The sequence below is a fragment of the Python bivittatus genome, unplaced genomic scaffold, assembly GCF_059951505.1.
Source record: "Python bivittatus isolate LINGU-HERP-01145 unplaced genomic scaffold, Pbiv_v1 ctg000850_np1212, whole genome shotgun sequence".
NCBI lineage: Eukaryota > Metazoa > Chordata > Lepidosauria > Squamata > Pythonidae > Python > Python bivittatus.
Genome location: NW_028277112.1, coordinates 14,883,225 through 14,895,964, shown reverse-complemented (window position 1 = coordinate 14,895,964; position 12,740 = coordinate 14,883,225). Strand labels below are relative to the sequence as shown.

General features: G+C 37.3%; 1 protein-coding gene across 1 annotated transcript in view; it reads left to right on the top strand.

Annotated features, from left to right (window-relative positions):
* The first annotated feature begins 2,262 nt into the window (after positions 1–2,262).
* LIX1 (limb and CNS expressed 1) overlaps positions 2,263–12,740 on the top strand; it is a 35,241-nt gene continuing 24,763 nt past the window's right edge. The window contains exon 1 of the mRNA XM_007430065.4: positions 2,263–2,868. Coding sequence (XP_007430127.1) covers positions 2,760–2,868 — 109 coding nt within the window. The 5' untranslated portion in view covers positions 2,263–2,759. The remainder of the gene's footprint in view (positions 2,869–12,740) is intronic.

Below are 12,740 nucleotides of genomic sequence, written 5' to 3'. Positions count from 1 at the left end.
TCAGCCTCAACTTTTTACCGTGATATATTTTTAAGAAGAACAGCAAAATAATTTCTGAAATATCTGAAGTCTTCAAAGGTCATCATGAAGTTTATGCAAAGGATCAACTCAGTGCACCATTCCTGTTTCATATGCATATAGTCATCAAATTTATTTACTAGGAACTTCAGCAAATATGTAGGCTAGATGAATAATGTTCCTAACAATCTGAACAAAGTTGTATGCAAGAGATGCAAAACATTCAACAGAACGAAATTCTTCAATATTTTTCTAATGGCTGCACTCAGGGTGCTTATGTAACTGACCAGGGCAGCCTCAGAAGATGAAGGAAGAGGGCCATGCAAAGCACAGCTTTAAAACAACGCAGCCCCTCGATTCTAAAGGCCACAGCAGAGCTGTCCCCATGCATCTACTTGTCCCAATGGGCTCCTTAAGCATTTCCAATCACTGGAGGAGGCCATTGGAGCAAGGTAAAGCACCTCAGTGAACCCAGGAGTGTTTGTACAGTGGCATGAAATACGCCATCAAGGCATATTGTAACCAGCTAACTTAGGCTTGCTAAGAAGCCTCTTGCTTTTAGTTCAGTACTGCATATGGCAGGGTTCCTCAACCTCAGCTGCTGGCTGGAGAATTCTGGGAGTTGAAGTCCACCCATCTTAAAGTTGCTGAGGTTGAGGAACCCTGGCATACGGCACCTGGTTTATTTTGACTGCAAGAAGGGCAGAACGTAAATCCCTGGACCACACACTGTCTCCTAAAGTCTTGAGCTTGGGCTCAGAAACTTCTAAGGTGCAATTTTTAATATGGAAGAAGAGGAAAATTACTAAATCTGGAAAACCAAGTTTAATTTCAACTCAGTTTCAAGACAAATGAAATGAAATATAGTTTTTGCTTCGGCCCCATCCGTTACTTTTTGGAGTACAGCCCACAAATGCTAGTAAGGCTAAGGCTCTTGGCCTGAGAAAAGTTACATGCTCCTGCTATATAAGGATAACAGTAGTCACAGGGGTGTCTACAGAAGGGTAAAAAAAGTCAAGATGGCACCTGCAGTGCACATTAAAAAGCGGGGCTTTGATGGTGTGGGTGCAGTGGCCATCTTTACTTTTTTTTAACTTCTTCCAACACCTCTGAATATTCACATAAGGATATTTTGCTCCATGACTTCAGCATTTGTAACTTTGTAAATGAAGATTATTAACAGATTCCAGTGTCCACATCTCAGTTGTCAGGTATTTTAGTGAACTTACGTATGGATACATTACCATGTTTCCATATGGTGTGATAGCTAACTAGAAATTCTTGCATGACTGTCTAAGTGTCTGTATTTTTTTAAGTGAAGGTCACATTCACATTAGCGACACTAGACAGCTACTTTCTATTTAATGCCGGCATGAGCAAAGCACTCTTCATCTGAATTTTTAGTTCTTCCCTTAAAGTTGCAATTCTTTACCAAGCTGCTGAATCTCAAATGTGATTTAGTTTTTAGTAGACTAATAAAGATTTGTGTTATGAACTTCAACACTCAGGAATTTAGGAATTAAACATTTGACAAAAACAATAGAAGCTGGTAAAATCAAATTAAATGGTCATCCATGGAAATTATTTCTTTTCAACCTGCGTTAACAAAATCAAACAATTTCCCTGGTGACAGTATTGTTTCCACATAAATCCTAAGTGTTGTTTATGACTTACATATACAGATACTGTTGGGGACTAGATTGCCTGAAAAATTTCATTCTTCCATATGAACCTGCCCAGTTTTAATGTCCTTGGGAGAGGTCCTTCTTTCAAAGCCACCATCACCCAAAGCCCATTTCTAGGGAATTAAATAGCTCTGGGCCTCTGGAACTAGCTGGGCTATTTTTTCTCAGCTGTCTTTTGTCAGAGACAAGAATGTTTCTATCCAGACAATTTTTGGCATAAAAGGCAACCTGTTTACCAAAGAAATCTGCAATGTGTGAGTGCTATTTATTTCCTCATATTGAAGTATTTTAAATTTTGGTTTCAGTGAATTTGTATTCTTAATTTTATCTGTTTATCACTCTTCTTAGCTGCTTTGAGTGCTATTTTCTGCAAAAATGGTGGAATATAAATGAAAGAAACAATGTTGATCTATCAACAGCTATTCTTTTCAGATTCTCCCTCATAATACTAAGGTGATTTTATGATGAAATTCAGAGGCAAACATCTGATCATGAAGAAAACTTTGGAGATGGAGTGGGGCTAAAATGTTTGAAGGTATCAGGAAATAAAGGAAGATATTTAAATCCGGGTATCGCATGTTTTCATTTAAAATGACGGTGTTGTGATTAGCCTAAGCAAATGTGTCTGCATCTTACAGCTTGTTGAATATGTAAAATTCTATATAGCTTTTCAGTGTCTCTAATTTTTCCCCTTCCTTATTAACCTCATGGGGTTGGACTCTTATTTAAATTAACAGAAATCCACACTTTGTCTGAGTCTGTCAACATCAGGATGAGAGGAGGAATGCCTTTCTCATGATTAGCTTCTCCAGCTAGCCAGTAGGTGGGTGTGTTTAACAGAAGAAAGCAGTAGTCAGCCTCCTTCTCTAGCTAATTAGCTCAGCCAACAACAAAGATAAGTGAGCCAGGGAGGGAGACCCCCTGAAGGGTCTTTTGAATCTGGCCAATGTCTGATTGGCAGATGTTGAAAGAGATTCGTTGGTAATCCAGTTCAGCAATGAGCTGCATAAATTCAAGACAGGACTGGAAGAATTCCGGCATGTGGACACTTTGTGGATGCAGTCTGGAAAAAGGCAGCCCAAGATGGACAGAACTTTGGAATCTCTACAACACATCATTTCTCAAGTCTTGCCTCACAGAGACCCTACACTAGCTTTTAAAGACTGTAAGTACCAAAATGTCTGGACTACTGAGATGATGCTTGCATTCCCATCCAACTGAAATCTGTAGGACAGAGACATTGCAGAGATCTGTCTATAATATTTTGTGTACAAATTCAATTTTGAGAGAGGCTAAGAGACTATTATTTATGATATTTTACTTTCTATCAATAGCATATTTTATTTAATGTTAATTTACTCTTTTTAAAATAAGTCTCTTAGAATTCAGCAAAAAACCTGAATGCACGGTTTATTATACTGGCAATCACCTTTGTCTCTAGGTAGTTTTAATGTGTCTGATAACATTTATTCCAAAATATTAACACTTCAATTTATGCTGTGATCTTTATATGACATCGTGTGTGTGTGTGTGTGTGTGTGTTAAATACATCTCAAAGTACCTCAATAAAATATTTTTTTCTGATTAGTGTATGTGTTCATACACATACACACAGACAATGGCATAAAACTTGTAGTTTTACTATAGTAAATTCTAAATTGGTGTTAGAATTTGTACTGAGTTTATTTTTCCCATTAATGTTTGTACTATAATAAATTTAGCTCTTAAAAGCTATATAGCAGTATATAAAACCCCTCTTTCTTCAATGTAATCTGAGCCTGCTAGTTTTTGAATAATGTTGCTGAAGATTCAAAGATGATTTCTCTTTTTTTTAAAGACTAAGTACTTTATATCAGAAAGAGCATCAGGATCCTGGAATCCTATGCTCAGAAAAGCAGAATTCCTGAACACTACAGAAAATCAGTTTTGAACAGTTTGCAAAATTTCTTAGGTGAATAGATCCATTTCAGAATGTTCCATCAACCTCTTTGATACCACTTTTTGTTAACTTTGAATGTGAGATAGAGAGAGAAAGAAAGAGCAGCAGCTACAATTTTACCCTAAATTACACATTTTTTCCAGGATAACATTTTTAAGAAAAAATAATCAACTGTATTATGTTATAAACATTAAGGCTATGCTTAGTTCTTATGTTAAATGACACTGCAACAGAATGATTCTTTCTAAATTAAATGGAATTAATGCTTGAAATAAGCAGCTGGCAAAGAGCAGTTATGTATCTGTTACTCCATACATGGTTTGACAGAAATCAGCAGTTAGACAGATAAACAAACATGAACAGAACTTCCTTAGCCCACCCAGAAGAAAATCTCCCTCCTGTTGCAGCCGTCCTACATTCAGCTGAGTTTTTTATTCTGAAACCTTGTAGGAGCAGATGCATCTCATAAGCAAGAAGAATTTGGTGTAGGAAAGACGGAAAGCTTTCTTTCCTCTTCTTTGTGGTGGATTCCTGAAAATCATTATGCAAGGTTTTGATTGAAAGTATATTTATTGGCCTCTCAGATGGTTACTATGCCCACCCACAGACTGGAGAGGTGAGAAAATGGCTATAATAAAGCAGAAAAAGCACATGTCAAACAAGATGGGCTTAAAATACCATTTTAATGGAATCTTACCACAAAAGTGGAGTCAACCATCAAAAAGAGTACTTTGGTGATCTTAGCACTCTTGACAATTTCACTACTTGTTATTGAACTTTACTGTGTTATGCACTGATTACTGTAAGTCACTTCTAATGTAGAAAGAAATTACTCTTTACTAAAGCGCAGCATTTGAGCAATCTTAATTCTGGTAATTATACTTCAATATAGGCTGTATGTTTCCTAATCTCCTTCTTGAAAATGAATGTGGAATTCAGTTGTAAGAAAAGTTCTACAGGGTAGTGAAGGAGTAATGGGTGCTCATCAAGCTATTTCTTATTCCTCCAATTGTCCCTCAGGCTTTCAGTCATGTTATTTTATGGACCTCTAAAGCATGAATGCTCCTGCTCTTGCTTCTGTAATTATATTTACTTCCCCCTCTTCCCTTCTCAAGCTAGATTGTTGTTGTTGTTTTCTGAAGTCAACTAATTGGTATTCAAGTGCAAATAGACATGTATAAAAACAAAATTAAGTATCAAGGGCAAATCTATATTTTCTACCCCAGAGTTTTGACAACTGCTATTGTCAAAATAGTTATTTATTTATAGAACCCACAAGACTTGTTCCAAATTAGCATCCGATCCTGATGCTCATTTCCCTCAGAAATCAAGAAGTCTTCTCTGGCTGCTTTCTTCACGAGTCTTCCAGATAATTTTGGGTAATCTATATTGCTGAATACAGTATATTTAAAAACAGTGGTTCTATCACTTTTATTTATGGGATATCACTAGTGGAAGGAGTGTGCTACTTTTATTAGCAAGAAAAATCAAGATGAGAAGATTAGCTTTGTGAAAATGACAATGGGATTATGAAAAGGCCTAGATCCAATTACCTGATAATATCAAGTTGTCTAATTGATTAAATAACAGACCAGACACCAAGGGCATTATGGGAATGAGGCATGGGTATTCATGAAGGTGGGGCAAGTGACAATGCAAGTGTCATGTCATCATGCAAAAGACATGAATGATGTAGCTTGTGTCAGTCATGTCACATAACACATGGGGCTGCTTCACACTTCCCACTAACCTGTCAACCACTATTAGAAAGATGCTAAACCATAAACTACCATGAGTTCCTAGAATAGCCTAAGTCAAAATCAATATATTTCTACATTCAGGTGTTATCTGATAGATTACTTTCACAATGCAAGTTATGATAATGAGCCCCCTTCCCCATCATGTCATTCCTGGAACATAGTTTCTGGAACGGCCATCCAGATGTACCACATGGATGTCTTTACCACTGAGGTTTTGATATCTACAACTTCCACATAGGCATAAACTATGATAGTGAGGTTTAAACTCACATGGAAGCTAATGAATGTACAACTATATGTATAAAGGTATCTTGCTATAAACATTTGTACTATATGGAGAGAAACCTACAATATATAGGACAAAAAGTATTTCTGCTGCTGTTGTGTGTGTAACTAGTTAGATAACATCTGAATAGGAGTTACAGCTTAGTGTGGTGTGTGCATCCAGGCAGTATCATTTAAATACATGAGCACTGTCTCCTTCAACCTGGAGCTTTAGGCATAGTACTCTCAGTATCCATGATCTAACCTGGATGTGGACATGCTGGCTGAAATATCTAGGAACTGTTCTAATGCACAGGAGGACAGCAGGTTAGAAAGGCAGCCTGTGTCTTATGGTAGTGTGGTTAATTTGTCTAATAGTGGTTATATAAGCACCAGAACCAAGTGGCCAGTCAATAGCCCCCCATTCATACCCTAGTATGGCCCTGGACTAGATTGACTAATTAATCAGCTTTTTCAGAAGCCATGTGCTTTTCCTCTTCTTTTTTTCACAGTGGCCTTGCATGAATCTATGGGGAAGGTTGAGTTGATGGAGGAGATATATGTAGGCAGGCAGGCAAAGACTCCAAAAACTTTGACACCTAATATAGTTGTCAGGGTCCTAAATGTTGCTCACTTGTATAGCAGAAGAAAAACATAATCATCTCTTTTTTTTCCCCACAGTACAATTTTGAATTCAACCCATTAGGGAAATATCACTCACCAACATATTGAAGTATATGGTTCAGTTTTTAGTATGGTTGCTCTTATGTCAAAAGTACAATCCTAATCATGCTTGTATAATTGATGCTGTAACACAATCTAATCTTTTAGATATCAGGTGAGGATTATACATTGGCCAATCATCTTTTAATTGATATGAGCTATTTGGGGAATCTGGCTAAGGTCTCACGTTGTACTGATCCATCATTTCTTGCAATCATGCTTTTTTCAATAAGCTACAATGTCCGGATTCATTGAATATGGTAAGCCAAAATGAAATAAACCATAGTAAGACAGTGTATTGTTACAGTGCCTGAAAGGGTTGTCCTAGGCTGACTTGGTGAAATGAAGAACAGATATACATTTTAGACTATGTGCAGTTTTATAATTTAACTTGTTCCATTCCATAATATTTACATACTAAGAGGGAAAAGGCCAACATTTTCTTTCAATTCTCTCCATGATTTGTAACAGTTGACTTCCCCTCCCCATGTTATTCTGTCTTAAAATCATTAAGCCTTATTTTAAATAATTTACCCCAAATTAGCAGCCATTGAGGAGAGGGCTGGCAGTTGCCTAAAAAGATTTGGAAGGCCATGTGCACCCTTGGACTGAAGAATAGACACCTTTTGAGTAGAACAGGGATGCCCATTGAACACTGCATCATTAAAAACAATCTTTCAAATAATCCAGTCTTCAAGGGCCACAGAGTTCATGGTGGTGATCTGATAATATGGGATTGAAATGTTCAATTTTGGGGGATTTGAAAGAGTTGGAGTTTCTTTGTTTTTTACTCAAAACAGGTACACAAAGCTTACCTTATTAGAGAAGAAACCTTGTCCACCTCCATACTATCAACAAATCTAAAACAACCTTCCCATTTTGCTTTTAAATATTTGGGGGGGGGGCTCATCTTTGATTCAGAAAAATGCAGTAAAGGCTAATTGTGATTTGAAAAATAATGAAAAATATGAGCTACCAAAATAACAACATGCTCCTTAATTTCAGCAGTACAGTCTTAGCATGCTTTTAGAGACAGGATGTGGCTCAGTTCTGCTATAAATGGACAGTGGTTGACACAACTGGAATCTGAGTAAAATGTGTTACTGAGTATTGTGCTCAGCAAAACAGAAAAGTATGTTGCTCATAATTGAGCTACTGCAATAATGAATTAGCAAACATGTGCCATTACCTGCTTTCCTTTAGTAGGTGCAAAAGCACATGCCTTGGAAAAGTTATTCAAATGCTGTGATCTGTATAAATCTACAAAGATCAGAATCACACAAACAATGGTATTCCCTGTGACACTCTATGGAAGTGCAAGTTCAATTTTGAAGAAGAAGAATAGGAAGAGCATTGATGCTTTTGAACTTTGGTGATGGAGAAGACTCCTGAGAATACCATGGACAGCCAAGAAAATAAACAAACAAATGGTGAGAGTATTGATGCTGTTGAACTTTTGTGAGAATACCAAGGATAGCCAAGAAAACAAACAAATGGACCATTGAATAAATCAACCCATAGTTATTCAAGCCAGAACTTACCAAGTTCAAATTATCATACTTTGGACACATTATGCACATACCTCTCTGAAGAAGTCTATAATGCTGGGAAAGGAGAAAGGAAAGAGAAGAGGATTACGAGCAGCCAAGTGGATGGACTCAATTACAGTGGCAATGGGCGCACCATTGGAAGACCTGAAGGACCAGGCTGGGGACAGGTTTTCCTGAAGAAAATCTATCTAGGTAGTTGCTAAGAATCAACACTGTCTTGATGGCACATAAGCAAGCAAGCTTGTGCAAGACCATTTTCAGTTGTCTTGACAAGGAATTTCATGTTGGCTTGCAGTTTCCTCCGGCACTTGTGATAGCCAAAAGAACATTCTGCACAAGCCATTGCAAGTGCCCATTGGAGCAGGCTAAGTGAAGCAATGTGACTGCTTCACTTCTCTCTTAGAAGCAAATGAAGCATTTTAGGGTGCCTTGCTCAGGTTTTCATTGAAGCAAAGCACCTCCTGAATATTTGCACAGCTTGAATAAAAAGTGGCATGGCAATTAATACTCTTCTGCTTGTCCAAATAAATATAATAGATTAATTGTTTGGATATAGACTCCAATGATTTAGGTCCTAGCCAAGGACCTAAGAGTCGTGGAGTTCTCAGTATAAAATATATGCTGTTCCAAATAGGGTAGTCTTTTGCAAAATTAGTGGTAAGAAGTCCAGTAAGTTTAAAATGTCTAAATATTTGCACCAAGAGCTCCAGTTACAATCAGTATGACAATCTGTTTTGTCCTCAATCACCTTTCAGCCTCATTTTGTAAATCATGATATTTTGTTATTTTCTTCAGTTGTTTTTCATCAATTCAGCTGTCTCCAGGTATTACACTTCTGTCTTGTCTATAACAGCAGTGTTTCATGTATTATGTTCTAGATGCCTATTTGTTATTGTTTTAGTTGCTACTACAAATGCTGTACCAGTTGTGACCATTTCTAGAACAGATTTTGCTCACAGACACTTATATCCCAGTCACATTGCAACTGGACTATGGCAGTTTGTTCTACATGAGACTGTCCTTAAAGGCCATTCAAAAGCTTCAGTTGGTTCAGCATGCAATACCCCAGGTAGTTATGGTTTCATGGAGGTTCCTAATACTGCAGGAACGATATTGGCTGGTAGTGAACTTCTATGTGCAGTTTAAAATGCAAGTTGTCACCCACATGGCTCATGGCCTAGATATCTCTGAGGCTGCCTGCTTCTCTGGGTTGAATCTGCCCACCTGGTGAAATCGGAGAGAGACAACTTGCTGACGGTATCAACACTGAAGGAATGCCACTACTGAGAGCCAACTATCAAGCTTTCTTGGTGATAGCCCCCCACCTTTGAAACACCCTACCCCCACTATTCAAATCATCCCCTCCTTATCAAGCTTCCAAAGAGTTGTAAATCATAATACTTCAGGAGGACATTTTGGAACAAGTGAGGATCACGCTATCCCTGAGTGGAGGTGTGTTGCTGTTGTTGTTTATTAGTATTATTTAATTGGTTCTGTTATTATTGTTCTTTTTTTAATCCTATTCACATCAGTTTGCTGTAAGCCAATGAAAACCTTTTGGTGATGATTGGCATATAAACCAAAGTAAATAAACTATTGTTGCGGTTCCTGTATCTATATAACTATCACAATGTGTTTTTTTTCTCTTTATATACATTTAATACGTGTGTGCAGAACTGAGAACATCTTCTGCAGTTTCAGGGTGAGGCATGTGTTAAATTATAGCCCCTAATGGGAGGCAGCTGCCAGAAGGTGAACATTTAAGTTACGCATTTGTTTAAACTATCCAGTTTTACTGATTACGTGCTGCAGATTGATTGAGGAAATGGAAGACTATTTTAGTAGCCTTGCATAAAAGAATTGTCCTTAAAAAAAGAGGGTGAGGGGACCTCAGATATGAAATGTACTAAACTCCAAAGGACTGTTACTTTTCCCACTCGACAGTCAAATGGTTATTTAATATTAATCTGACAAGTTAGCTAAAACAACCTTTCTCTTGAAAACCCTTTTACAACTGACTAAGCAGGAAAAGCATATGGCTTGTCTTCTTTATAAATGGTTTGTTTGTGACCTTGAAAGAGTCTTAGGAGTCTGTCTTGGTACCACACATGGCCAGGAAGATTGCAACAGGCTTCAGCTCTAACATTCCTCCATCAGTTCTAGCAGTTATTCCTCAGCTTTGGGTGGTTTCCTTCACTCCTGTGTGGCCTCTTTATTGCATTTTAAACCTGAAACTGTTATCTTCTTTGCCCTCTTTGGCACTTTATATATCCACTGCTAGCTTCCTCTAACTTTGTTGATTTCCAAGGAGCCCACTTCCACTTGATTGGTAAGGACACCGACCTGGGTATAAACCCCACTGAAAATAAAAGTGTGTGCTGGAAGCAACCCTAAACAGAACCATTCCAAAAGAACTCTCTTTTGCCAAGGAAAAATGTTCTTGACACTGTATTATTTTATCAACAAGCACATCAGGAAAAGAAAGGGATAGGTTCCAGGTTACATGCTTGTGGCCTATTACCTAGCCAAGAGAACATTAAAAAAGAAATCTTTCTCAAAACATTGTGGAAAAATTCAACCAAACTTAATCGCTTCTTTTAGATTCTCTCCACTTTGAAATGACTTGTGAAAAATGATCAAGAATAAACATGTTTGTCCTTCAAAGTATTTGAAGCCTTGTCGTGAGACTGCCCCAAAAAAGTAGCATAGAAAAAAAGAAAGGTCATTCTCCATTCTTGGTCTGCAGGCTGATTATTTGTTTTCCTAATTCATACATCTCACTCCCCCTCCATCATCGCAACTGCAAGCCTAGCTCATGTATGGTAGCACAGCACACAAAAAGAACATCACAGAAATGGATAATTGTCATTGGTAAAGGTTGGTTCCTTTACCAATGCAGTCGTTTCTCTACTGGAAAAGCAGTCATACTGCAATGGTTCTTCAACTTTTCTATTGACCATTTGATCATCTGGTGTTCTATAAATTAAAGCATATTGATAACTCAGGTTTTAGTAGCCATAAACTGAGTTAACAAGTTGTACTAAGCCATAACAAAGTCTGTATGTTTTTAGCTTTCTAAAATAGGTGATACAACAATCATGGATTAGTGTTAATGGGTGAACCAAGACACTATTGTGTATGTATACATATGTATCCATGTGCGTGTGTGCAGGTCTTGGCTTTGTGAATGCAGCCAAAAATAAATAAAATACAAGACCAATTTGAGGTATTCTTGATTGTTCTGCAAATATTTCTGGCCAATTCATCTGATTACGGCTTGTGCAAAAGAATGGGATGAGTATAAATGTCTCACTTTCAATCCCATTTTCCATTTTTAAAAGAAAAAGAGGTGTTATTAAAAACTTCTGCCTGAAACGTTTAAGAGCAGTCAGAGCAGACATTGCTAGGCTTTAAGGACAGATTAAGCAATATTCCTTAGTGGTGACCAGAATTCGATTTTGTTAATTTTCTGTGTCAAATCTTAATCCTACTATCACAGATTGATATGACCACCTGTTCTCTATTTTAGTTTTGGTTTATTTGCCCTTCTGAAAGGTAGATCAAACCCTGTTTTCTTATTCATATTTTACGACAGCCTTCCCTAACCAGCTGTCCTTCTAATATGTTGGACAGCTAGTGCCAGAAAGCTAACCTTACTGGTAGTTCTGGGAGTTTGAATTACTCCATGTCAGAGAAGGCTATTTCATAGAGTTGGAGGTTTTCCATTAGATTATAACAGGATTATACAAGAAACTATTTCAGCATTCTGGTATTCTTATATAAAGCTGTTCAATATAGCCAGACTATACACATTTCTGAAGAAACTATCACTGTTTTGATGGATGACTTGAAACAAGAAGAGAATAAAAAGGATATAAAATGCATTGAGTTTCAATAACAGTTGAGAACCTGATTCTCTAGCAAGGGCTTCATATGGTATATTCTTCATCAGAAACTGCACTCTCTTAGCACATCAGCTATGCGCTAAAGACAGCTATCACATGCTATCACACTTGCTTCCACTAAATTTTAAACAGATCTGAAACAGGTGAAGTCAAAGATAGTTTGAAAGCATGTGACTTTTACACCAAAATTGATAAGCTAAAAGGAGAAATGTATGCAACTTATACTTTGAATATCACATTTCAGCTTTGTTTTTTCACCCAGCCTATCCAAACCTACAGCACATTTTGCAATAACTTTTAGTAGTTGATTCTGCTGCTGGAGAGGAGGGAAATCCTCATATTTAGAAATGAAGACCCATTGACTTCCCTGAAGCTCAGGCACCAGAATGCTTAGAACTGGGTCCTGCACAACTCCACCCAGTCCAGACTATCTTCAGTCCTTATTTAATAACTAAACTGTTTATAGATTGCTCTCTGTTATATAGTCTCTTGATGGTATTGTGGATTGGTTGGCTATGATATGCTATGGAAATAGAATTTTTGTGATATTTTCCCATGCCTGTTACCATTTTAATTTAATTTAGTCTCTTTTATCCCCCTCTTTTATTTCCCAAGAGAGCCCCCTGAGAACAGAAATATTTAAAAAAGTTTTTATTTAATTATTATGACAGTTATATCCTGCTGCAATTCAGACAGACTCTCAGAGGTTGTAAGCCTTGCCCAGACATGGAATACAGAGGGAAAATGTATACATATATTTTTTTAAAAGATAAGTTCTATGAAGTCATAAATACGCAGGCAACATCTCCTTGTCAACAGATCTGAAGGCTGGGATGAAACTTATTCTCTAATCTTAATAGAAATGAAATTAGATCCAGTTGTCTTTATGATTAAGG